At 46.0% G+C, this 27,078-nt stretch overlaps 1 protein-coding gene across 1 annotated transcript in view; it reads left to right on the top strand.

The window, feature by feature from the left end:
• LOC136581790 (vomeronasal type-2 receptor 26-like) overlaps positions 1 to 27,078 on the top strand; it is a 57,082-nt gene that overhangs the window by 9,139 nt on the left and 20,865 nt on the right. The window contains exon 4 of the mRNA XM_066582411.1: positions 20,267 to 20,835. Within this exon, the coding sequence (XP_066438508.1) occupies positions 20,267 to 20,835 (569 nt within the window). The remainder of the gene's footprint in view (positions 1 to 20,266; positions 20,836 to 27,078) is intronic.

Genomic DNA, 27,078 nt, shown 5'->3' with positions numbered 1-27,078 from the left:
GCGCGGGATCTTATGTGATCCCGTGCTATCTCCAGGACGTACCAGGTACGTCATGTTGCGGGAAGTACCAGGCTGCCATGACGTACCAGGTATGTCCAGGAGCGGGAAGGAGTTAAACAAATGCACTCTATACATTGCTAATGTGGTAAATGACTATTCTAGCTGCAAATGTCTGGTTTTTTGTGCAATATCTACAAAGGTGTATAGAGGCCCATTTCCAGCAACTATCACTCCAGTGTTCTAATGGTACAATGTGTTTGCTCATTGGCTCAGAAGGCTAATTGATGATTAGAAAACCCTTGTGCAATCATGTTCACACATCTGAAAACAGTCTAGCTCGTTACAGAAGCTACAAAACTGACCTTCCTGTGAGCAGATTGAGTTTCTGGAGCATCACATTTGTGGGGTCAATTAAACGCTCAAAATGGCCAGAAAAAGAGAACTTTCATCTGAAACTCGACAGTCTATTCTTGTTCTTAGAAATGAAGGCTATTCCATGCGAGAAATTGCTAAGAAATTGAAGATTTCCTACAACGGTGTGTACTACTCCATTCAGAGGACAGCACAAACAGGCTCTAACCAGAGTAGAAAAAGAAGTGGGAGGCCGCGTTGCACAACTAAGCAAGAAGATAAGCACATTAGAGTCTCTAGTTTGAGAAACAGACGCCTCACAGGTACCCAACTGGCATCTTCATTAAATAGTACCCGCAAAACACCAGTGTCAACATCTACAGTGAAGAGGCGGCTGCGGGATTTTGGGCTTCAGGGCAGAGTGGCAAAGAAAAAGCCATATCTGAGACTGGCCAATAAAAGAAAAAGATTAAGATGGGCAAAAGAACACAGACATTGGACAGAGGAAGACTGGAAAAAAGTGTTGTGGACGGATGAATCCAAGTTTGAGGTGTTTGGATCACAAAGAAGAACGTTTGTGAGACGCAGAACAAATGAAAAGATGCTGGAAGAATGCCTGACTCCATCTGTTAAGCATGGTGGAGGTAATGTGATGGTCTGGGGTTGCTTTGGTGCTGGTAAGGTGGGAGATTTGTACAGGGTAAAAGGGATTCTGAATAAGGAAGGCTATCACTCCATTTTGCAACGCCATGCCATACCCAGTGGACAGCGCTTGATTGGAACCAATTTCATCCTACAACAGGACAATGACCCTAAACACACCTCCAAATTGTGCAAGAACTATTTACAGCAGAAGCAGGCAGCTGGTATTCTATCGGTAATGGAGTGGCCAGCGCAGTCACCAGATCTGAACCCCATTGAGCTGTTGTGGGAGCAGCTTGACCGTATGGTACGCCAGAAGTGCCCATCCAACCAATCCAACTTGTGGGAGATGCTTCTAGAAGCGTGGGGTGCAATTTCTCAAGCTTACCTCAACAAATTAACAGCTAGAATGTCAAAGGTGTGCAATGCTGTAATTGCTGCAAAAGGAGGATTCTTTGACGAAAGCAAAGTTTGATGTAAAAACAATGTTATTTCAAATACAAATCATTATTTCTAACCTTGTCAATGTCTTGACTCTATTTTCTATTCATTTCACAACGCATGGTGGTGAATAAGTGTGACTTTTCATGGAAAACACAAAATTGTTTGGGTGACCCCAAACTTTTGAACGGTAGTGTATATATATATATATATATATACAATCCTTTTGCACAGACTACTTCCCCTGATCCCACACTGAAAGCAGTCCTTTAAATGTAACCAATTGAAATTGGATATATTGTGTGCACTATGTGTTAGTTGATTGTTAATAGTGGGTGCCTTTCTTGCCACAAATTAAGTGCAACTGTCCAAAATGTGTGTAAAGGCATCCTTTTGTCTCAAATTGGGTATATTATTGCATACTATCCTGACAATAGCACAAAAATTACTAGGATAAGGCACGGAGAAAACCGTGGATGGACTATTGACTCCTCAATGGAGTTTTCTTTTGTGGTAGAAATCTCTAGACTTCTTGTTTACTTTAGAAAGTGCATTCTGAGTGGTGTGTACTGGATACCCACTTTATAGAAACCTGTTAGTTATAGTTTATTCTTCCTGCATATAATCTGCCTGTTGTGAACAGGCCCTTCTGGCCCTGATGAATTCCCCAGTGGGTAGGTTGGAAATCATGTGTTGGATAACAGCTTCTGGCGTGTAACATAGAACTGCCTGATAAGGGTTTTATAAACAGTCAGTCTCTACTCTTTCACTAATTTAATTCCTCATCAGAAGTAGATCTATAATCTCTGTCGTATCCCCATGTTGTGCACATGTAAAGACCAGATTGTCGATGTTGTCATTTAGATAATGAAAAAAACTTTGTTAAGAAGAAGATCTGTAATCCCACATTATGATAATATCATCTATATATTGTCTATACCATACTATAGTTTCCAAAACATATTGCAAGAATTGTATATAAACTGAACATCCTACCATGCCACACACAAATTAGCCAAGGTGGTGAAAAGGCAGAGCCCATAGGATATCCACATAGTTGTTAATACTTTTTTTGTTGAAGCAAAAACAAATTGTGTGTCAACAAAAAAGAAACCACTAAACATGAGTGAGCACCAAAATGCTCAGGTGCTCGTCGCTCAAGTCGAACTTTTCGTAATGCTCGAGAGTTCGTTTCGAGTAACGAACCCCATTGAAGTCAATGGGCGACTCGAGCATTTTTGAATGGGACCGATGCTCTGCATAGGGGATGACTTGTGAAACACCAGAAAACATTAGAAAGTCATGGAAACACCACAGAAACGGATAGGGAAGGGCAGAGGCAGCATGCATGGCTGCATCTGAGGCTCCAAGGTCCCACTATTAAGCCAAAATGAAGGCAAGAGTCTGGCGTCACCCCCCTAACAATTTACTTTGGACAAACCCTCATTAGCAAGGCCCTGAAATATCGCTCAACCGCGAGGGCAGGTGAAACCCATAAACATTTTTTAAAAATACAGCTCGCTGTTGCTTAATTTGTAACTGAGCCTGGAGGCAGTCCTGCGAAAAAAAATTGTGTCTTTTAAAGTATCAATACTTTTGAAACGTTGAAAAATTGTAAAAAACTTTTAAACAGAGCCTTTTGGGTCGCAGAAAAATTGGCAGTTCAGCGTGATGACATCACTCTCGTACCCCTTTCCTCTTCGGGAATGAGAGTGGAAAGGTTCTCCTTATACCGGGGGTCAATCTGCCATCCATGCCCACTGCTCAGTAAAGAATTGTGGAGACTGACTACCACTCCGCTGCCCACGTTGCAGCTGGTATTCCACTATTGCTCTACGCTGCTCGTACAGCCTGGCCAACATGTGCAGCGTAGAATTCCAGCGTGTGGGCACGTCGCACAGCAGTTGGTGCTCTGGCAGCTGAATCCAACGTTGCAGGGTCCTCAGGGTGGCAGAAACCGCTGAATCATCAGATTGAAGAGGTGGGCCAGGCATGGCACGTGTGTTAGGCTGCCGAGCTGCAGAGCCGCCACCAGGTTACTGCCGTTGTCACACACGACCATGCCCGATTGGAGGCTCAGTGGCGAAAGCCAGAGGTTAGTCTGCTCTCTCAGACCCTGCAGCAGCTCGGGGCTGTGTGCCTCTTGTCACCTAAGCTGATTAGTTTCAGCACGGCTTGCTGACGCTTGCCCACTGCTGTGCTGCTGCGCCGCGCGCTGATGACATGTTCACACTTCTTAATTGAGAGGTAGAGGTGGCAGAGGAAGAGGAGGGGGAGGGTTTGACGTAGGTGGCATAAAACGCCGCAGATACCAGCACCAAGGTAGGACCCGCTATTCTGGGTGTGGGTAGGACGTGAGCGGTCCCAGGCTCTGACTCGGTCCCAGCCCCCTCAAGTTCACCCAATGTGCCGTCAGAGAGATATAGTGGCCCTGCCCGCCGTACTTGTCCACGTGGCCATGGTTAAATGGACCTTCCCAGTAACTGCGTTGGTAAGAGCACAATTTATGTTGCAGGAGACGTGCTGGTGAAAGGCTGGGACGGCACACCGAGAAAAATAGTGGCGACTGGGGACCGAGTAGCGCGGGGCCACCACCGCCATCATGTTTTAGAAAGCCACCGTTTCCACAAGCCTGTACGGCAGCATCTCCAGGCTGATTAATTTGGCAATGTGCATGTTTAAAGCTTGTGCATGCGGGTGGGTGGCGGCGTGTTTGTGCTTTCGCTCCAACGCTTGTGTCAGCGACAGCTGAACGCTGCGCTGAGAGACATTGCTGGATGGAGTGGAGAACCATGGAGGTGAGGGTGTGGGTGCAGGCTGGGAGGCGCTCGTGCTTGTGTCCTGGGAGGGGGATTGGATCTGTGTGGCAGGTTTGGGCACAGGGGAAGAGGCAGTGGTGTGACCCAGAGGTGGTGAATGGCCTTCGTCCCACCTTGTGGGGTGCTTGGCTATCATATGCCTGCAAATGCTGGTGGTGGTGAGGCTGGTAGTGGTGGTTCCCCGGCTGATCTTGGTGCGACACAGGTTGCACACCACTGTTCGTCAGTCGTCCAAGCTCTCACTAAAAACATCCACACCTTTGAACACCTAGCCCTCTGCATGGAAGCTTGCCGCGAGGGGGTGCTTTGGGAAACAGTTGGGGGATTCTTTGCTCTGGCCCTGCCTCTACCCCTGGCCAACCCACTGCCTTTTCCAACCTGTCCTGCTGCTGCACTTGCCTCCCCCTCTGAAGACCTGTCCTCAGTAGACTTAGCAAACCAGGTAAGGGTCAGTCACCTCATCATCTAGCTGCTCTTTTCCCGAATACTTTGTGCGCTTCTTCCTCGGACTTACTGCCCTTACTACTACCTCACTGACAGACAACTGTGCCTCATCATCCTCATCCACAAAAATCTCTTGAGACAGTTGCCTGGAAGTCCCCAGCCTCATCACCTGGACTCCGGGAACTTTCCAAAGGTTGGGCATCGGTCACGATAAACTCTTCAGGTGAGAGAGGAACCGGGTTTTTTTTCCCCTCTCATGGCAGGGACCCAAGTACAGTTCCTGGGAGTCTGCCTGCTCAGAATATGTCATTTTCATGGAGTGAGGAGGCTGGGAGGAAGGAGGGGCAGCAGCCAGAGGATTCAGAGTTGCAGTCCCTAGGCCAGGAGTAGTGGATGCGTAGAAGACTAGGTGGTCGATACATTGCTGGAGGCGTTTTCTGCCACCCACGACAGGACCTGCTGGCACTGCTCTGTTTGTAATAAAGGTCTGTCATGCGGGCCCATAAATTGTGATATGAAGCTAGGGAGCCCAGAAACTTGCCTCTCTCCTAATCCCACAGCAGCCGGCTGTGATTCACCACGCCCAGGAACTCGGTCTGTGCCCACACGCTCACTTGGATGTCCGCGTCCTCGACCTTTACCCCTACTCCTCATCATGGCGAATTAATAATAGAGCAGGGCCCAAATAAATTACCCCACTGTACAGCACTGACAACTGTGGCTTAATTCACCACACACAGAGACTGGTAGATAGCGGAGGCTCTATGCTGTGACTTGGGCTGTCTTGGGCTGATACATAGGGGTAATTTATCACTCGCAGAGAGTTGTAGAATATAGTGGCTGTATGGAGTGGGATAAGACTCTAAAGCCAGTGGATAGTGCTGATAACTGCGGTTCTATCTCAACGGCAGAGCTGAAATACTTTGCAGTGGCCCAGAAAATATTACAGTACTGTTTAGCGGCGATACCGCTGTCTAATGTACTGCAGACACAGAACGGTATAACTGTAGTCGTTTGCAGTTTCATGGTGAGAGCTGGTTGTACGGCACTGCAGCCTGAGAACACTATTACTGAAAGTCTGGGAACATGCCTAGATGCTTAATACAAAAATTGATGCACTACTACTCCCAGCAGGCCACAACTAAAATGCACACGGTCAGATGTAACCCTAAGAAGGATCGTTGGGGTTCTTGAAGACAGGATCCTACGCTAACACTATCCCTGTATAAGCAGCAGCACTTTCCCTAACCTCTGACAGCATGCGTCTGAGGCGAGCCACGGGCGGGACCAGTTTAAGTACTTGGCAGTCACCTGATCGGCCCAGCCACTCACTACTGTGGGGGAGAGAGAGCTGGCACGTCACAGCAGGAAGTGGTAATGCCTTCCCCGCATGTCTATTGGCTAGAAAATGGTGCTAAACATGCGGGGAAGAAAATGCAATTGATTCATGTACCGCGTGGTGTTCGTCTCGAGTAACGAGCATCTCGAGTACCCTAATGCTCAAACTCGGACGAGTGTGCTCGCTCATCTCTAGAAATCACCATTTTGATGTATTTCTTTAGCTCACAAGAATAATTGCTTAAAGTGTCGTAATGATATATAATTACAAGCAAGGCCTTATTGTGTGATATGGAAGAGTATAGAGCATGTCTATCTCAAGTGATCCCCCTGTAATATTTCTTCCATTGCAACTTGTCCAGAACCTGTAAAACAAAATTAGCGTCCTTAAGGAAGCGCAGAACCTGAGTGATCAATGGTTTGAGCAGGGTATCCAGCCATTGTGATAGTTTCTTAAAGAGGGAACCCTGCTGACACTGATTAGTCAAAGTTTGGGAGGTCAATGGTCCTTTTGAATTTTGGGGAGGGCATTAAAAATAGGATGAATAGGATGATCTTCACCAAAATATTTTAGCTGTTTAGGGCTAATTACCCCGAGAATGAGACACTCAGTGAGTAGGTTGTCTAGATCTTTGGAATAATGCCCAGTGGGGTCCGCCGTTAGTGAAACATATGTATGAGGATCAGATAATATAGACAGCACCTCTCTGATATACAATGCCTTGTCTAATACCACAATAGCTTCCCCTTTATCAGCCTCTTTGATAATAATATTTGGATTACGGAACGGTTCCTCCAAGGCATTTTTTAACAGTTCGTACATTTTTCAGCATGCTATGACTAATGCAGATGTTCTGCCGAAACGTGTCTGTGATTTTGAGGTACCTGTGTGCACAGGCTGCCATTTTAACATGATGCAATAAATTGGAAGCTTTATTTTACTTTTAGATGCTGGATATGATTTTTCAACAGCACACAACACTCTTGCATCAGGGCTGCGCACACTTTGTACATTGTCTATTTTTTAATCATCCTTGTATTTGAAAAAAAAAATGATAAAAAGAAGAAATGTATTTTTGAGTTTTCCCCTCCGGGCATTACATACAATAAGAATAGTCACAGTTGTTGTTGGCAGAATATCAGATCTCTGTGTTGCTGAATGCTATATAAGATGTCTGACAATTCAGTTTGAGGCTCCTTACACTGACAGTCACAGTGGAGTCTACAGAACCTGTGATACTTCTCTGCTGACAGAATCTCCACATTTACAGGACCTCTTGATTCATTGGCAATGCTACTACTTTTGCTGCTGTTTCTACTGCTGTGTGTGACACCTTGCAGTTCCAGAACCAAAAATCCATCATCAGCTTGTAACCTGCAAATTGTCCCAGCCTATGAGGACTATGAATATGTGCAGGATGGTGACATCATCATCGGAGGGATATTCTCTGTCCACTGCTTGATTGGGCAAAAATCAATACCAGAAAACCCATTTATCAGATCCATGTTTTGTGCCAAGTAAGTAAATGTGATACACTGTATTATAGAGAGGTGCAGCCGCTGAGCTCTTCACAAGGTTTTTGAAGCAAATCATAGAGGACAAGATTTATCAGCAGTGTCTTAAAAGGCACAAATGTAGGACTTAGTAAATATGGTGTAAATTGCAAAGAAAGAAACTCTAAATTGTGCACATAGGTGGTTTCCATATTTCTGGTGATACGAACTAGATTTGATAATCATCTATCTCTTCTGTATGCCTCCTCATGGATATCCTACTGATACACCAATACAGATGTAGCAAAATGTAATTTAATGCTAATAATTTGCTGGAACAAATTATGTAATCTTAACAAAATCCATTAACATTTTCAGAAAATAAAGAAAACGTTCCGTGCCTCAGTTTATTTACTGTATTGTCAAGGTAAACTTTGCTATATCTGTAATTTTCATCAAAAAAAGGCACACCATGCTAATACAATTCACATATCTAGTTTCCTCTATGCACATGATTCAAAGACCCAATTCATCTATCCATTGACTTCAATAGGACATACTTGCAACATTTGGAAATGGCCTTTAGGGAGATTAAGGCCTCCTTCCCACGAACGGATTTCCGCCGCGTAATTCGCGGCGAAAATCCGCTGCGTTGCCCGCAGCTATTAGGTTCTATTGAACCTAATAGCACAATGCTCACGATGCGTAATTCCAGCGCGGAATTACGCACCGCGATTTCTCCCGTCCTCACCCGCAGCATGCTCTATTTTCTGCGGGTGAGGACGGGCTGTACGCACTGACGGCTTCCATTGCAGTCAATGGAAGCCGTCCGTTCACGCTATCTCCCGCTGTAACCAGCGGGAGATAGCGTGAAAAAACGCTTTCCCGCCCACCGCCGCGCGTCATCTGACGCCAAATGACGCGGCCGGCCGCGACACGTGACGCGGCCGGCCGCGTCACGTGACACGCTCGGTGACGCGGCGGTGGTGGGCGGTGACGGGCGGTGACGCGGCGGTGGTGGGCGGGGAAGCGATTTCACGCTATCTCCCGCAGGTAAGTATAGGGGCTCTGGGGGGCGCCGTGACGGGCTTCACTGCGTAATATTACGCGGCGGACCCCGTCACGCTCGTGGGAAGGAGGCCTTACCCTTTAACTACCAGCTATTTTTTAGATTTTCGTTTTAACATGCTTGACTTTCAAAAGCCATAACTTTTTTTATTTTTCTGCCAACATACCATTTAATGTACTATATAATGTATTGGAAAGCTTTTAAAAATTATGTGGGGCTAAATGGGAAAAAAAAACATAATATTGCCATTTTCAGGGATTCTGCTTTTGAGGTGTTCATTGTGTGGTAAAAATGAGATAATAACTTAACTCTATTGATTTTACCATCATGTTGATACTATACTTATAGATTTCTTTATGTTTTAGTACTATTAAGAATTAAAACCCTTTTTATTAAAAAAAAAAAAATGAGCCCCATAACTTTTTTTTATATTTACTTCACTGGGACGGTGTGAGGACAGGTTTATTGAGGGGTAGCTGTAGTTTTATTGTTAGCATTATCGGTACATACAAATTTTTGACCATGTTTTATTCCTTTTTTATAGGGAGACAAGTAACCAAAAAATACCATTCTGACATTGTTTTTTTCACAGCGTTCACCATGTGAGATATAAAATGTGTTACTTAGATAGTTTAGGATTCTTCATATGTGGTGATACCAATTATCTTAATGTGTTTTTTTTTTATACTGCACCCTTCTTTCCTATCCCCAGCCTAACCCAACCCTTTCTGGGTTACTTAAGCATGAAAGTTGCCTCAGCGATAAGTTTCTTAGTGTCCAAGAAAAGGTCTACTTTATTCTCTTTGCTTCCCAGTTTTGATCCTCAGCCTGCATACCCAGCTTTCCTAAACTCTGCCTGTGCGAACCTCAGCCTGTATACTGTCTATATTTGCTTGATTTCCACCTATCTAGCCTCCAGCCTGGTTTATCATATTGCATAAACTCTGCCTGTCCTGAGGCTGATTTGATATTTGACTCCATGCTAGCCTGACCCCTCCATGCCACATTCCAGTTCCTTTAGACCTGACTGGTTCAGCTGTCACTGAACTGAGACTAGTCCTGAGCTAAAATCTAAGAGGTCCTCTGCCGTGAAGACCAGATCCCTCTAAAAATGGGTTATAGAATGAAAACCAGGGACCTCTTGGAGCTGCTCTTAGGAATAGCCCACAGTCAGGTCAGTGAAACAATAGCTGCATTGCATATTCATTATAGATTGTAACATTTAATACAGCTGTCAATATACAATGACTAACGGGGGTGCAGAGGTAGCAGTCACACCCAGTGCTTGATGCCTGAGACGATCCACTCGCCCTACTGCCAGATAAGAATATCCTAGAATGACATATGGTTCATAGAAAGTGGGAAGCCTTGTTTCAAGTTTTGCATTGAGAACCGGAAAAATCCAAGTTCTTCCTCTGATAACGACCAAGTTCCTGTAATATACTGTAATAAAACTGTGTTATCAACAATTGTACCGTACACATAAAATATATACTGTATATATAATTTACAACTGGTCTTTCTTTCGTAACAGGCCGCTGCATCAGTTCTACAGAAATCTACAAATTTTTCTTTTTGCTATTGACCAACTAAACAAAGACCCAAGACTTTTACCCAACATGACTCTTGGATATCACATTTATGACTCGTGTTCAAATCCTCGTAAGGCGATAAAAAATTTATTACAGGTTTTATCGGGACCCGGGGTGATCATCCCTAATTACTCCTGCAGAAAGAATCAGAGATTAGCCGGGTTTATTGGGGACCAGGGTTCAATCACAACTGTACCCATATCCCAACTACTGGCAGTGTATAAATATCCAGTGGTGAGTAAAGAGAGCTAAGTTTACACGTAACAAGGATCATTTTTAAGGGACCCAGATGATGAAACCCACTGTGATTGCTTGTAGCTTTTGAATCTCCTTGCTGCTTTTTCCTCATTGCCAAAGGCCAGATGAAGGTGCCATTACAGCACTGAAATGTGTTGCCCAATAAGGTTCCTTATGAAGAATTGAAGTGTCCTGCTCAGAGCACTGTTTATTCACCTTCTTTTCTGCCTAAGCTATCAGTGTAGAGATGGTAATGAAAGCCACATCTGCAAATAGTTTGTCCAATTAGGGCTGTGTAGATGGAAAAGAGGAGAGGACCCAGAATTGAGCCCCGAAGAACCCCAATAGCAAGGGGAAAAATGCAAGAAGTAAAGCAAAGTAAGTGATTTACTGAATAAGTAATCGGTTTTGGTTGGTAAGTAGTTGAAATTAGAAATGTGGTCAGGGTTAGAGGAAATATCCCCTGCAGCTGATAGCATGAGAATAGAGAGAGCAGAGGCTTCAATGATATATGAAAGCATTTTATGTCTTACACAATGGAACAAGATGGATTTAGGTGATTCAAGTACTTGAATAGTGCATGTGAGCTGTACATAGATGAAGAAAGGAGAAGGGGGACTGATGTGGATGGAATCCGCCAGATAGGTGGTGAGTTTCAAAGTAAACATCAGCTAAAAGGAAGACAGTGGCAGTGAATATGGTGAAACACGTTACAAAGTTTTACGTAACTTTATTTGAGTTGCATGTAGATAGAAGTTGGTCATAGACATGAGATACGGTTACATATACTGATCTTTTCCCCAATCATTAACCATGTCATTTTGTGCAAACACAACCCCTTTTCAGTGAGTGAATTGATATTTTGTGTTGTCATTTTTGGCTGGGAGTTGGTGTCCCTTGTCTATAAGTAGAGATGCAGGTGTGATATTTGGAGTGTGTTTTTTTTCTGCTCCTTGTTGTATCTGATAGTATTGAGCCAATCTGAAATGCTGGTTCTAATGCATTTACCCCCATGTCTTCTCTCACCCTGAAGCTGAATCTTTGAAAAGCTGAACTTCTTGTGTTTTCATCATCTAATAATCTACCTAAACCCGATATTTCCATCTCAATGTGATGCCACCATAACTTCTCAAAAGCATGGCTATGGTTTTGAGGTCATAATTGACTCTGATCTTTCATTCGCACACTATAGTCAACCTCTTGTTCACTCATTTCACCTGCACTTCAAAAACATCTCCAGATTCTTTCCTTTCCTCACTGTGGAAACATGAAAACCTCTTATGGTTGACCTGAGCCATTCTCATTCTGACTCCTGTAACTATCTACTGATTGATCTTTCCCTCACTAATCTCTCCCCTCTCAATTCATCCAGAATGCAGCAGCCAGGTCATATTTCTGTCCTACATCACTGCCTCTACCCTGTGCCAGTCACTACACTGATGCATCCAACCTGAGCCAGTAACTGCTCTGCTGTCTCTGCTCTGTGCCAGTCACTACACTGATGCATCCAACCTGTGCCAGTCACTACACTGCAGTCTCCACTATGCGCCAGTCACTGTACTGATGGTTCTATCCTGCACCAGTCACTGCTCTGCTGCCTCCACCCTGTGCAAGTCACTATACCCATGCCTCTACCCTGTGCCAGTCACTGCACTGCAGCTTCCACCCTGTGCCAGGAACTACACTGCTGCCTCCACCCTGTGCCAGTCACATGCACCAAGGCCCCCACCCTGTGCCAGTCACATGCACCAAGGCCTCCACTTTATGCAAGTTACTGCACTGATACTTCTATCCTGTGCCAGTCACTGTACCAAGGCCTCTACCCTATGCCAGTCAGTACACTGATGCTTCCACCCTGTGCCAATCACTGCACCATTACCACAGCCCTGTCCCAGTCACTGCACTGGTTGCCTGTCCACTACAGAATGCAATTTAAACTCATTACTCTCATCCATAAATCTCTACACAGTGCTGCACCACCATATATCTCCTCCCTCATTTATGTATACCACCATACCCATGCTCTCTGTTCTGCCAATGATCTAAAATTAATATTCTGCCAAATACAAACCTCCTATTTCAGTCTTCAAGACTTTTCTTATGCTGCAGCCCTTCTCATGAATGTGTTACTCTGGACAATCAGGTTAATCAGCAACATCCACAGTTTTAATCGCGCCCTGCAACACATCTTTTAGGCTGTTCTATCAAATTCCATTTACCCCATTTTTACATTATTCAAGTCACCCATCAGTACCGCAACACCACATACACTCTAATACACCCTAGTGATGGCTCATACAGCTTTATGTGTACTACCTTATCTATATAAAAGATGGCCGACCATTGGCCAGAACAAACACTTTTTACCTTGGTGTACCTCTATTTCAGTAGTGAATGGTGGCTGTGTTATGTGAATAGAGGGGGGCAGGGGAGTGAAAGGATAGAAATCTCCTGCACTACCCCACCTCCCTGCTGGCCCCTCCGTGAACCAGCCTGCTCTGCTAGCTCCAGTGCAGGAGCATGGCAGCACGGAGACACCATTTGCCTGACATTCGTCCTGTGTAAATGGAGCTTTAATTGTAAAGTGCTGCAGAACATGTTGGTACTAAATAAAGATTAATATTATATGTAGAGCTGAGCGAACGTACTCGTCCGAGCTTGATATTCGTGCGAATATTAGGGTGTTCGGGATGCTCGTTACTCGTAACGAGTACCACGCGATGTTCTGGTTACTTTCAGTTTCCTCTCTGAGACGTTAGCGCGCTTTTCTGGCCAATTGAAAGACAGGGAAGGCATTACAACTTCCCCCTGTGACGTTCAAGCCCTATACCACCCCCCTGCTGTGAGTGGCTGGGAAGATCAGATGTCACCCGAGTATAAAAGTCGGCCCCTCCCGCGGCTCGCCACACATGCCTTGTGAGTTAGCTGAGGGACAGTGCTGCTGGTGCCTGAGCTGCTGTAGGGAGAGTGTTAGTAGTGAGTGTAGGCTTCAAGAACCCCAAAGGTCCTTCTTAGGGCCACATCTACCTGTGTGCAGGCTGCTGCTAGCAGTGTTTTGGGTTTTTTTTTCTCAAAATCGGTAGTGCAGAGCATTGCACCCGGCATTAGGGACAGAAGTGGTGCTTAGGCAGGGAGAGTGTTAGGAGTGAGTGTAGCCTTCAAGAACCTCAACGGTCCTTTCTAGGGCCAAATTTAACCGTGTGCAGTACTGTGCTGGCTGCTGTTAGCAGTGTTGCATTTTTTTTTTTCTAAAAATCGTCTGTGCAGAGCATTGCACCCTCCATTGATACTACAGGGACAGAATTGTGTAGGCAGGGCCACAACACAGTTATTGTTCATTGAATATACGCAGTGGGTCCTTCCCTTTGCAAAAAAGCAGGGAAAAAATTATATTTGGCCTGCCTGTGTCAGTCCTAAGGTCTCCGTGTACGTGTGTGCTGCGTGGAGAACGTACAAAAATCAGACGCAACCAGCTACGGTTTACTGCAGGCTTGCGCCATTGTCTTTCCTGACTGGCAAATACCTGCTCTGCCAGAGTTAATAACTCTGCTACACTAAAGTTGTGTGACACTTTTTCAGGGCCACACCACAGTTATTAATTAAACGTATTGTTCATTGAATATTTGCAGTGGGGCCTTCCCTTTGCAAAAAAGCAGGGAAAAAATTATATTTGGCCTGCAGGCTTGCGCCAATTTATTTCCTGCCTGGGAAATCAAATCACTGGTAATACAGCATGCTGAGGGGTAGGGGTAGGCCTAGAGGACGTGGACGCGGCCGAGGACGCGGAGGGCCAAGTGAGGGTGTGGGCACAGGCCGAGCTCCTGATCCAGGTGTGTCGCAGCCGACTGCTGTGCAATTAGGAGAGAGGCACGTTTCTGGCGTCCCCACATTCATCGCCCAATTAATGGGTCCACGCGGGAGACCTTTATTAGAAAATGAGCAGTGTGAGCAGGTCCTGTCCTGGATGGCAGAAAGTGCTTCCAGCAACCTATCATCCACCCAGAGTTCTGCGCCGTCCAGTGCTGCAAATCCGAATACTCTGTCTGCTGCTCCTCCTTCTTCCCAGTCTCCTCACTCCACTACAATGACACATGCTCAGGAGCGGGAACACTCCCAGGAACTTTTCTCGGGCCCCTGCTCAGATTGGGCAGCAGTGGTTCCTCTACCACCAGAGGAGTTTATCGTCACTAATGCCCAACCATTGGAAAGTTCCCGGGGTGCGGGGGAAGAGGCTGGGGACTTCCGGCAACTGTCTCAAGACCTTTCAGTGGGTGAGGAGGACGATGACGATGAGACACAGTTGTCTTGCAGTGAGGTAGTAGTAAGGGCAGTAAGTCCGAGGGAGCAGCGCACAGAGGATTCGGAGGAAGAGCAGCAGGACGATGAGGTGACTGACCCCACCTGGTGTGCAACGCCTACACAGGACAGGTCTTCAGAGGGGGAGGCACGGGCAGCAGCAGGGCAGGTTGCAAGAGGCAGTGCGGTGGCCAGGGGTAGAGGCAGGGCCAGACCGAATAATCCACCAACTGTTTCCCGAAGCGCCCCCTCGCGCCATGCCACCCTGCAGAGGCCGAGGTGCTCTAAGGTCTGGCAGTTTTTCACAGAGACGCCTGACGACCGACGAACAGTGGTGTGCAACCTTTGTCGCGCCAAGATCAGCCGGGGAGCCACCACCAACAGCCTGACCACCACCAGCATGCGCAGACATATGATGGCCAAGCACCCCACAAGGTGGGACGAAGGCCGTTCACCGCCTCCGGTTTGCACCGCTGCCTCTCCCCCTGTGCCCCAACCTGCCACTGAGATACAACCCCCCTCTCAGGACACAGGCACGACCGTCTCATGGCCTGCACCCACACCCTCACCTCCCAATCCAGCAATGTCTCGCACCGCACCGTCCAGCCATCGCTAGCGCAAGTGTTGGAGCGCAAGCGCAAGTACGCCGCCACGCACCCGCACGCTCAATCGTTAACCGTCCACATAGCCAAATTTATCAGCCTTGAGATGCTGCCGTATAGGGTTGTGGAAACGGAGTCCTTCAAAGCTATGATGGCGGCGGCGGCCCCGCGCTACTCAGTTCCCAGTCGCCACTACTTTTCCCGTTGTGCCGTCCCAGCCCTGCACGACCACGTCTCCCGCAACATTGTACGCGCCCTCACCAACGCGGTTAGTGGCAAGGTCCACTTAACTACGGACACGTGGACAAGCACAGGCGGGCAGGGCCACTACATCTCCCTGAAGGCACATTGGGTGAATTTAGTGGAGGCTGCTACAGAGTCAGAGCCTGGGACCGCTCACGTCCTACCCACCCCCAGAATTGCGGGCCCCAGCTCGGTGGTGGTATGTTCGGCGGTGTATGCTTCTTCCACTAAAGCACCCTCCTCCTCCTCCTCAACCTCTGTCTCGCAATCTAGATGTGTCAGCAGCAGCAGGACGTCGCCAGCAGTCGGTGTCGCGCGGCGTGGCAGCACAGCGGTGGGCAAGCGTCAGCAGGCCGTGCTGAAACTACTCAGCTTAGGAGATAGGAGGCACACGGCCCACGAACTGCTGCAGGATCTGACAGAGCAGACCGACCGTTGGCTTGCGCCGCTGAGCCTCCAACCGGGCATGGTCGTGTGTGACAACGGCCGTAACCTGGTGGCGGCTCTGCAGCTCGGCAGCCTCACACACGTGCCATGCCTGGCCCACGTCTTTAATTTGGTGGTTCAGCGCTTTCTGAAAAGCTACCCACGCTTGTCAGACCTGCTCGGAAAGGTGCGCCGGCTCTGTGCACATTTCCGCAAGTCCCACACGGACGCTGCCACCCTGCGCACCCTGCAACATCGCTTTAATCTGCCAGTGCACCGACTGCTGTGCGACATGCCCACACGGTGGAACTCTACGCTCCACATGTTGGCCAGGCTCTATGAGCAGCGTAGAGCTATAGTGGAATACCAACTCCAACATGGGCGGCGCAGTGGGAGTCAGCCTCCTCAATTCTTTTCAGAAGAGTGGGCCTGGTTGGCAGACATCTGCCAGGTCCTTCGAAACTTTGAGCAGTCTACCCAGGTGGTGAGCGGCGATGCTGCAATCATTAGCGTCACCATTCCTCTGCTATGCATCTTGAGAACTTCCCTGCAAACCATAAAGGCAGCCGCTTTGCGCTCGGAAACCGAGCCGGGGGAAGACAGTATGTCGCTGGATAGTCAGAGCACCCTCCTGTCTATATCTCAGCGCGTTCAGGAGGAGGAGGAGGAGCATGAGGAGGATGAGGAGGAGGGGGAAGAGACAGCTTGGCCCACTGCTGACCGTACCCATGCTGCTTGCCTGTCATCATTTCAGCGTGTATGGCCTGAGGAGGAGGAGGAGGAGGAGGATCCTGAAAGTGATCTTCCTAGTGCGGACAGCCATGTGTTGCGTACAGGTGTCCTGGCACACATGGCTGACTTCATGTTAGGATGCCTTTCTCGTGACCCTCGCATTCAACGCATTCTGGCCACTACGGATTACTGGGTGTACACACTGCTCGACCCACGCTATAAGGAGAACCTTCCCAATCTCATTCCCGAAGAGGAAAGGGGTTCGAGAGTGTTGCTATACCACAGGACCCTGGCGGACAAGCTGATGGTAAAATTCCCATCCGACAGCGCTAGTGGCAGAAGGCGCAGTTCCGAGGGCCAGGTAGCAGGGGAGGTGCGTAGATCGAGCAGCATGTACAGCCCAGGCAGTGCAACAGTCTTTAAGGGCCTGGCCAGCTTTATGGCTCCCCAGCAAGACTGTGTCACCGCTCCCCAGTCAAGGCTGAGTCGGCGGGAGCACTGTAAAAGGATGGTGAGGGAGTACGTAGCCGATCACACGACCATCCTCGGTGACGCCTCTGCCCCCTACAACTACTGGGTGTCGAAGCTGGACACGTGGCCTGAACTCGCGCTGTATGCCCTGGAGGTGCTTGCTTGTCCTGCGGCTAGCGTCTTGTCGGAGAGGGTGTTTAGTGCGGCTGGGGGAATCATCACAGATAAGCGTACCCGCCTGTCAACCGACAGTGCCGACAGGCTAACACTCATCAAGATGAACAAAGCCTGGATTTCCCCAGACTTCTCTTCTCCACCAGCGGACAGCAGCGATACGTAAGCAATACATTAGGCTGCACCCGCGGATGGAAGCTACGTTCTCTCTCACCATCCAAAACGGGGACATTTCTGCTTCATCAATCTGTGTCTAATATTCCTCCTCCTCCTCCTGCTCCTCCTCCTGAAACCTCACGTAATCACGCTGAACGGGCAATTTTTCTTAGGGCCACAAGGCTCACTCATCTAATTTTTCTAAACAATTTTTATATGTTTCAATGCTCTTAAAAGCGTTGAAACTTTAACTTGAACCAATTTTTCATTAAACTGGGCTGCCTCCAGGCCTAGTTACCACTTAAGCCACATTAACCAAAGCGATTAATGGGTTTCACCTGCCATCTTGGTTGGGCATGGCCAATTTTTACTGAGGTACATTAGTACTGTTGGTACACCAATTTTTTGGGGCCCTCACCTACAGTGTAATCATAGCAATTTGTATGTTCTTCGCCTGCACTCATGGTACAGAAGTGTGTGTGGGGTTGGCCTACACTTTAGCTACATAAATGTAACTTGGGCCTTGGCTATACTGCAGCTACTGAAATGGAACTAAGACTGCGCTCCCACTATACTGCTACTTCGGAATTGTTACTGGGGCCTGTCTTGAGTGCTACTATTGCTGACATGGAACGAACACTGCGCTCCCGCTATACTGCTGCTTCGGAATTGTTACTGGGGCCTGTCTTGAGTGCTACTATTGCTGACATGGAACGAAGACTGCACTCCCGCTATACTGCTGCTTCGGAATTGTTACTGGGGCCTGTCTTGAGTGCTACTATTGCTGACATGGAACGAAGACTGCGCTCCCGCTATACTGCTGCTTCGGAATTGTTACTGGGGCCTGTCTTGAGTGCTACTATTGCTGACATGGAACGAAGACTGCGCTCCTCCTATAATGCTGCTAGTGATATGTTAGTGGGGCCTGTCCTAATGCTACGGCTGAAATGTTACGAATTCTGGGCTCTGCCTATACCGCTGCTAATGGTATGTCTCTGGGGTGTGGAAACAGAGGCTTCCCAAAGACATGATGGCGGCGAGGCCATTTCCCACCAACGCGGTTACTGTTAAGGTGCATATAACCACGGACACGTGGAGAGGACACGTAGTGCCTCAAAAACATCCCCCTCCTCCTCCAACAGGGAAAACATTCTTGGCAAATGCCTTTGCATTGGTTCGTCTGGTGGCAGTCCAAGAATTTCACCTTTACCGACACTACAAGAGAGCCCCCCCACCATCCCCCCGCCACGGCCCACTTAATCCTGGCCGCATTCCGAAAACCAACAAAATAAAACCGCGCTACTAGGTCCGCAGTCACCACCACATTACCACCAACGCGGTTACTGTTAAGGTGCATATAACCACAGACACGTGGAGAGGACACGTAGTGCCTCAAAAACATCCCCCTCCTCCTCCAACAGGGAAAACATTCTTGGCAAATGCCTTTGCATTGGTTCGTCTGGTGGCAGTCCAAGAATTTCACCTTTACCGACACTACAAGAGAGCCCCCCCACCATCCCCCCGCCACGGCCCACTTAATCCTGGCCACATTCCGAAAACCAACAAAATAAAACCGCTCTACTAGGTCCGCAGTCACCACCACATTACCACCAACGCGGTTACTGTTAAGGTACATATTACCAGTCTGACTGGGGCATGCAGACACCTTGACAGAATGAATAGTGTGTGGCACATAGGTTCCCCATTGCTATGCCCACGTGTGCAGCTCCTGATGGCGGTGGCACAGGATTCTATTTCTCATTGCTTCTGTACAGCATTGTGGGCTATCGCCCCGCCCCTTTTAAAGAGGGTCGCTGCCTAGCCGTGCCAACCCCTCTGCAGTGTGTGCCTGCGGTTCCTCCTCATGGCAGACGCACTTCTAAATAGACATGAGGGTGGTGTGGCATGAGGGCAGCTGAAGGCTGCGCAGGGACACTTTGGTGTGCGCTGTGGGGGGGAGGGGGGGCGGTTGGTCAGCATGTAACCCAGGAGAAGTGGCAGCGGAGTGTCATCCAGGCAGTGATTGTGCTTTGTTGTAGCTAGTGTGGTGCTTAGCAAAGGTATGCCATGCTAATGAGGGCTTTTCAGAAGTAAAAGTTTTTGGGAGGGGGGGGGGGCCCACTCTTGCCGCTATTGTGGCTTAATAGTGGGACCTGTGAACTTGAGATGCAGCCCAACACGTAGCCCCTCGCCTGCCCTATCCGTTGCTGTGTCGTTCCTATCACTTTCTTGAATTGCCCAGATTTTCACACATGAAAACCTTAGCGAGCATCGGCGAAATACAAAAATGCTCGGGTCGCCCATTGACTTCAATGGGGTTCGTTATTCGAAACGAACCCTCAAGCATCGCGAAAAGTTTGTTCCGAGTAACGAGCACCCGAGCATTTTGGTGCTCGCTCATCTCTAATTATATGACATTTTTGTAGTTTGTGTCCTCATCTCTATGGAAGCTCATTTTCCTCTTTTTCCCTCCAATGCACGTTGACATTTTTTTTGTTTTATAGATCAGCTATGGAGCAACAGACAGCATCTTGGGTGACAGACATCTTTTCCCACATTTTTTCCGGACAGTTCCAAGAGATTATGAAATTTATGGGAATTTATGTTTACTCCTGAAACACTTTGGATGGAATTGGGTTGGGATTATCACGTCTGATAATGAGAGCGGAGAGAGAGAATCCACCTTATTAATGCAATTCCTATCATACTATAAGATTTGTGTAGCTTTTATACTTACAGATATGATTAAAGCTTTTCAGAGTATGAACACTAATTATGAAAAGCTCATTGAGGCAAATAAAGAAAATCCTGTTAAAGTGATTATACTTTGTGGAACCTACCATGATCAGATATTCGAATCCTCTTTTAGTAAATGGCTCAGTCATGTGACCATGATCTTCACTCCTTCCTGGGGACCAAATATTGTTCTCATTGAGAAGTATCCAGAGATCTTCAATGGAAGCTTGTCCCTGGAAACATTCTCAAAACACAATGCAAAACTAAAGCATTTCATTGATGGCTTCTATCCTTTAAACTATCCAGAAGACCTGTTACTTGAGAACCTGTGGATGACAATATTCCACTGTGCGTCAGGAAAAAAAGAAAAAGATAAATTGTATGAAAAGATTTATGAGATATCCCTGCACAACTGCACAGGACGGGAGCGGATTAAGGATACCTGGAATTACTTGCATGATACAATTTATGACCCAGTATTTAATGCAGTGTTCATTATGGTCAACGCTCTACATCAAATACACTATTCCCAAGACAACCGGTCTAGAACAAATGCATCCTATCAATTTCAGGTAAATGAAAGTAAGATAGAAATTTGATGTGTCATAAAACAGCTACTGAGCCAGTTGTCTCTATTTAGAGAACATAAGTTGTGGTGAAAATTATAGTGTATTAAAATTTGTATGTATTCTTCAGTTCTCCATTACTTGTTCCTTTTACTATAGCCATAGCTGGTGTTGCTACTCCATAAATCAAAGATTGATACGGTTAGATATTGCTTACATAAATAATTCCAAAACCTTTTATGAATATTGCTGAATAATTCACTAGGACATAGTAAACACTTCGTTTCTAGTAAAATATTATATTTGTCAAAACATTTGCTGGGGATCTACTATAAATCTAAACTGAATTGGCTTAGAGCCAGTGTTGCAGGGGCCGTTATCACAATGCAACTTCTGGATATGATGCAGATGCCAATGAACACCTAGATGTCCTTTTTTTGTTCTGGTCTAGTTGCTCAGTAGCGCAGTCTTGCTCCCTCTCTCTCCTCCTAACAATTTGCTGCTTTGGACTCCCCAGCAGTCTCACAAACGATGAAGTAGCTGTCCACAATACAGCCTCTCTCTAAAGTCCTTTTCCTATCTACAAACTAACACACTAGACACAGCTTGAAAGCAGTACCTCTGCTCATCTACTAGTCCCTGCTCTCTCCAAATGGTGCAGCAGGAAATGCAATACCAGAGGCTGTAGACAGAGATGTAGTTAAGGAACAGAGTCAAGGTTGGAACAGACAAAAGTGTTACATAGCCAAGAAGAAGGCTGAAAGACAGAGCAGGCAGCAGACACAGTAAACAGTCAATAAACGAGCCGAGGTCAGGAGTGGAGAAGTCAGGAAAAGCTGTATGAGATAAGCACCGATCAAAACCAGGAGAACAGATAGAATAGCAAACACCTTTACATACTGAAGAGACTAATTGCCCAGACACCCTTTTGTGGAAGAGGGAGCTTAAAACAGGGTAGAAATTGATAGGATTGGCCGAGGATGGAAAAACTGCGTGCTTGCGCTTGTTCTCTAAGAGACAGACTGAACACACTTGCACACTTCTGGTGGGATCACATCTGCTAACAGGGGTGAGCAAAGCCAGTGGCTGCGGTCTCTATATTTACAGTATTTTTGGAAATAACTCTGGTTCTGATCCGTTAATGAATGCACTTTGGTGTTGAGTTATTGGCTACTAACAATTATTCCTTATGCACATTCAAATGTATGAAACATTCACTTGTATACTGAAATATTTTTTCCTGACATGTGAACCAGTTGTCTGATAAGAAAATTCCTTCACATTAAAGGGCTTGAGCCAACATTGCAACCACTGTGAACCCAAAGTGGCCCTAGAAAAAAATTACAAAGTGGCCTGCTGTTATAGGTGGGCCTAAACATGCTGCAAATGGGACAAATACAAGTAGGCAGGTCTCAGAAACTGCCAGCCACAACTACATTAGCGGTAGTAGTGAGCAGTATATGCAGCGTGCACAGCTTATCATAGCAAATTTTCTGCGAACACAGAACATGTTAGAACTGGAGGTTAACAATGAGGTGCCACCTAAATTAAAACCATGTTTTGTTTTATTTTCTAAAAGCAAAAAAGCACACAACATCACTACAATCATCATGACTTATGTAATCACCTCCATACTGTTAATTAACAAAACCCACTATAACAATACCAACATTACCAATAATAACTATATAAGGGCCAGATAACACTGCCACGCCATGCTTACATATCACCACCACATAGTGATTAGTATAACAGTACGGTTACTAAACAAGGACCACTACAAAAATCAAGATATTACCAATAACAATGATATATTCGGGCCAAAGAATACTGCCACACCATGATCACTACCTTTACAACTACATAGTGATGGAATAATACCACCCTACTGCAAATGAATAAAGACAATGACAAAGATCAATATTGTGATATAGAGATATTGATAAAGTGTCCCCCAACTATCCATAGCAACATGCCACTTAGGATACTGGGAAAGGTGAGGTCAGTGTTTTAATCTCACTCCCCTTTCCTCGCACCTGTAAGGTCTTTTGATGTCAAAAGGCCAGGAAATCATGTCTTCCATTAGCCATCAGACTACCTAGTATATGGAAATGGTAAATGACCCTCAATCAAGTTAACAATACAATAACCTTATATTTATCAACATCAATATCATCATCGTCATCAGTACAATTACTTATTTATCTCATATGTTATCAAACACTGCAAACCAAATTAATCAAATTTATACTGCAATAATCTTAGATTTGTCATAACCAGAGATGAGCGAGTATACTCACTATGGCAAATTACTCGAGTGAGAAGTGCCTTAGCCGAGTATCTCCATGCTTGTCTCTAAAGATTCGGGGGCTGGTAGGGGGCGGGGAGCGGCAGGGGAGAGCGGGGAGGAACGGCGAGGAGATCTCTCTCTCCCTCTCCCCCCTTCCCCCCCCCCCCCCCCCCCGCTCCCCGCCGCAACTCACCTGTCACCCGCGCCGGCCCCCGATTCTTTAGAGACGAGCGGGGAGATACTCGGCTAAGGCACTACTCGCTCGAGTAATTTGCCTTAGCGAGTATACTCGCTCATCTCTAGTCATAACACTTTTTCACAAGTAAATCATTATATTCACATAATTTTCATAACTATCCCACAAATCAAAACCCAAATAGATATACTATTAATCCAATTCATGTAAATGAATTTGTACATAACAATATCCCAGCACATAGTCATCAATTTTGTGTATCTCACATTCACACTTACCCTATCTTCACTAGAGATGAGCGAGTATACTCGCTAAGGCACATTACTCGAGCGAGCAGGGGGGAAAGAGGGAGAGAGAGATCTCCCCTCCATTCCTCCCCGCTCTCCCCCACCGCTCCCCGCCCCGCGCCGGCCCCCGAATCAATGGAGACGAGCGGGGAGGTACTCGGCTAAGGCACTACTCACTCAAGTAATGTGCCTTAGCGAGTATACTCGCTCATCTCTAATCTTCACCAATCCATCCATTCAATATGCAGTAACATTTCTGATCTACACAAATGACCATATATTTCATAAACCCCACAATTGTATTGCGTTCTGCATCGTCTCAGATGTTACCAGTATCCACAAAGATTTAAGGTACACAAACATTTACACAAACAAAGACATTGAACAAGGGTTTTCCTACAGCTAATGTGCATAATAAAGACAGTCTGTTTTTTCAACACACATGAGTTCTTCTGAACTCCATATGCACTAGAGCTCCAAAAAAAAACCTTCACTAAATTTAGGTTGCTTTTCTTTGGTTTTACAATGGATAGTGAAACAAAGCTAACACTATCTATTCTATCTATTGTGTGGTGATATCACGTGCCAATGAATGACCAAAGTTCTGTTCTTGTATTCCTACAAATAAACAAAAGTCATTAGCATTTCCTTCCCCCCAAACAAACAGTCCTGACATCTGATCTGTAAAATAAAACCTATCATTAGAAAAAACATACAAAATATTTATTTTTCAAACCCAAAGATTTCAGCCAGCACATCATCATCCTAGTATTCCTTGTCAGAATATGTCTCCTGTTAGCTGAAAAGGGGAAAAGGAAATACAAACACACAGTGAGACATATAGCATATTAAACAAAAGATTATTCAAACCATTATAATCTTTCCACCTTGGAGAATTTGCAGTAATATCAGGTACTTTTTTCCTGAATTTTTGCCCCGAGTCATATAATCCCATTTTCTTATACATTCTCCACAAGTCATTAGTACAGATCCCGCCTATTTTCTCCTGTGGGACCCCATCTTTTAATAAAACTGATAACATATCTTTCCTGCTCACTCTATTTTGATTCACCTCTGCTCTATTAGGATTGGGATTTCGATCTTGTTGTGACTCCTCCTCCTCAATTTTGTTTTAATATTTCCACCAATGATCTTACTTCTGAATATAAATCCTCTAACCTGGATGCAGTGGGTTGTTCCGGCGACATAGAAGGAGGAACGTCTCTCTAGCCACGTGATTCACTACACCCCTGCTGTGGAATTTCTGCATCTTTAATCATAATTATGTTTTTATTTTGGGACCCCTGTTTCTTATTAAGCCCCCTTTCTTGGTATATCCGCCACATATCTGCTGTGCTTATACCATCTATTGTTTCTCTCATCGCCCCATCTTCCAATAATGCAACAAACATTTCTTTTCTGAAAACTCGATTCTTAATATTAATACTCTGTTCCCCATCTCCTCTTTCTCTGGTAGAATATTGCAGGAAACCCCATTTCCCTCAGTCTCCCAATTGTCTGACCGCCTCCAGGATGGCTCCTGTTCCCTGTCCAATCTGGTTTACCAATAAAGCCATAATAACAGACTTGTACGCTGGCGGGGCACATCTAATAATTTTATTCCTCACATCCACCGGAAAGGGCAACTCTATCATTCATGTGCCTTCCTTTAATACTACATTAAGGGTGCCTACCCACTGGCGATTTTTTTTCCTGCGATGCTAAATTGCGTTTTGCGTTTTTTCTGAAGAGCAATTAGCATAGAATGTGTTCTTGTCCATTTGGGGTTTTTTTTCCATTTCGTTGCAATTTTTCACATAGGAACTGTCAGTTGCATATGTCTCCTTATTTTTCTCTTAATGCACCCATGATTGTCAATGGAAATTAACAAAAAACGCCGCGAAAAAGGTGCGGAAAACGTGCGGAAAACGCTGCGTTTTTCATGCACGAAAATCGGCAATGCCAGTGGGTAGGCGCCCTAACCCTGCAATAGTTGCTGCAGGGGAAATGTCAGACTAGCGAAGGATTTTACCAGCAGCTATTTGCTGGAGGTGCTTAGAGTGGAACTTGGATCGATGAGCTGATTGTCCCAAGCCCTGTAGTCTCAAAAGGGTTGTGCACCCGGCCTTGACTAGGCTTTTTAGACTTTTGTTCCTGGGTGAAGGAAAGTCTAGTGCTACTTTGGTCATCAGCATTCCCCTTGTGGTAGTTCTCATAGCTGTTGCTATGGATCAATTAGGGTTGGAGGAGCCTCTGGGTCCACTGTGTTAATATGGATTCCACTTGACCTCTTACAAAATCTGCGTATAAAAAAAATAGCTATAGACTACCTGAGCTCCCTTGATAATGCCTTGTGGTGAAACATGTTGGGAGGACATGTGCTATATGTTTTTTAAAATAGGTTTAGGGATGGCTCCACTATACAATATATGTTTATAGATAGTAAGGCATCTAGGCAGTCTCTTTGTGGTTTAATAAAGACTTCTCTGACTGGCAAAAGTCACACTATTTCACAATACACTGCATGCTGTGTATACTAGAGACCACTCTGGCATTACTAATCTCTATCACAACTGTGTTCAATGCCCAATCAGCATGGCAGTCTACTGGATAACACAGCAGCACAGCATACTAGCACAGCAGCTCATATGCTATATGAATATACAGAGATATCTCTGATATTCTCAGCCTATGTCACAACTGTGATTAAGACTAGAGATAAGCGAGCACACTTGTTCAAGCTTGATGATCCTCTGAGTATTAGGGTACTCGAGATGTTCAGTACTCGAGTCAATTTCATTTCCCTTCCCCGCATGTTTAGCGCCAATTTTTAGCCAATAAATATGCGGGGAAGGCATTACCACTTCCTGCTGTGACGTGCCAGCCTTGTGCACATCTACAGCAGTGAGTGGCTGGGCCAATCAGGTGACCGCCAAGTACTTAAACTGGTGCCACCCGCAGCTCGCCTCAGACGCATGCTGGCAGGGATTAGGGAAACAGCTGAGATAGGGAAAGTATTACAGTAGGGATCTTCTCTTCAAGAACCCCAGCGGTTCTTCTTAGGGCTACTCCTCATTGTGTGCATTACTTTTGTGGCTGGCTGGGAGCAGTAGTGCACCATTTTTTTTAAAGCATCCAGGCCTGTGCAGAGTATTTCACAGCTACTATTCCCTGTGTGCAGTGCATTAGTCAAAGTTCTCATCACTAAACAGTACGCTAATTTTCCCTGGGCCACTGCGGAGCATTTCAGCTATACTGTTCCCTGTGTGCAGTGCATTCGACAAAGTTCTCATCGCTAAACAGTATGCTAATATTCACTGGGCACTTGTAGAGCATTTCAGCTATACCGTTCACTGTGTGCAGTGCATTCGGCAGAGTTATCATCGCTAAACAGTACGCTAATTTTTCCTGGGCCCCTGCAGAGCATTTCACAGCTACTGTTCCCTGTGTGCAGTGCATTCGGAAGAGTTCTCATC

This window comes from Eleutherodactylus coqui, chromosome 11 (genome assembly GCF_035609145.1).
Source record: "Eleutherodactylus coqui strain aEleCoq1 chromosome 11, aEleCoq1.hap1, whole genome shotgun sequence".
NCBI classification, from domain to species: domain Eukaryota; kingdom Metazoa; phylum Chordata; class Amphibia; order Anura; family Eleutherodactylidae; genus Eleutherodactylus; species Eleutherodactylus coqui.
The sequence above is the reverse complement of the archived record's forward strand: the minus strand, read 5'-3'. Positions and strand labels throughout refer to the sequence as shown.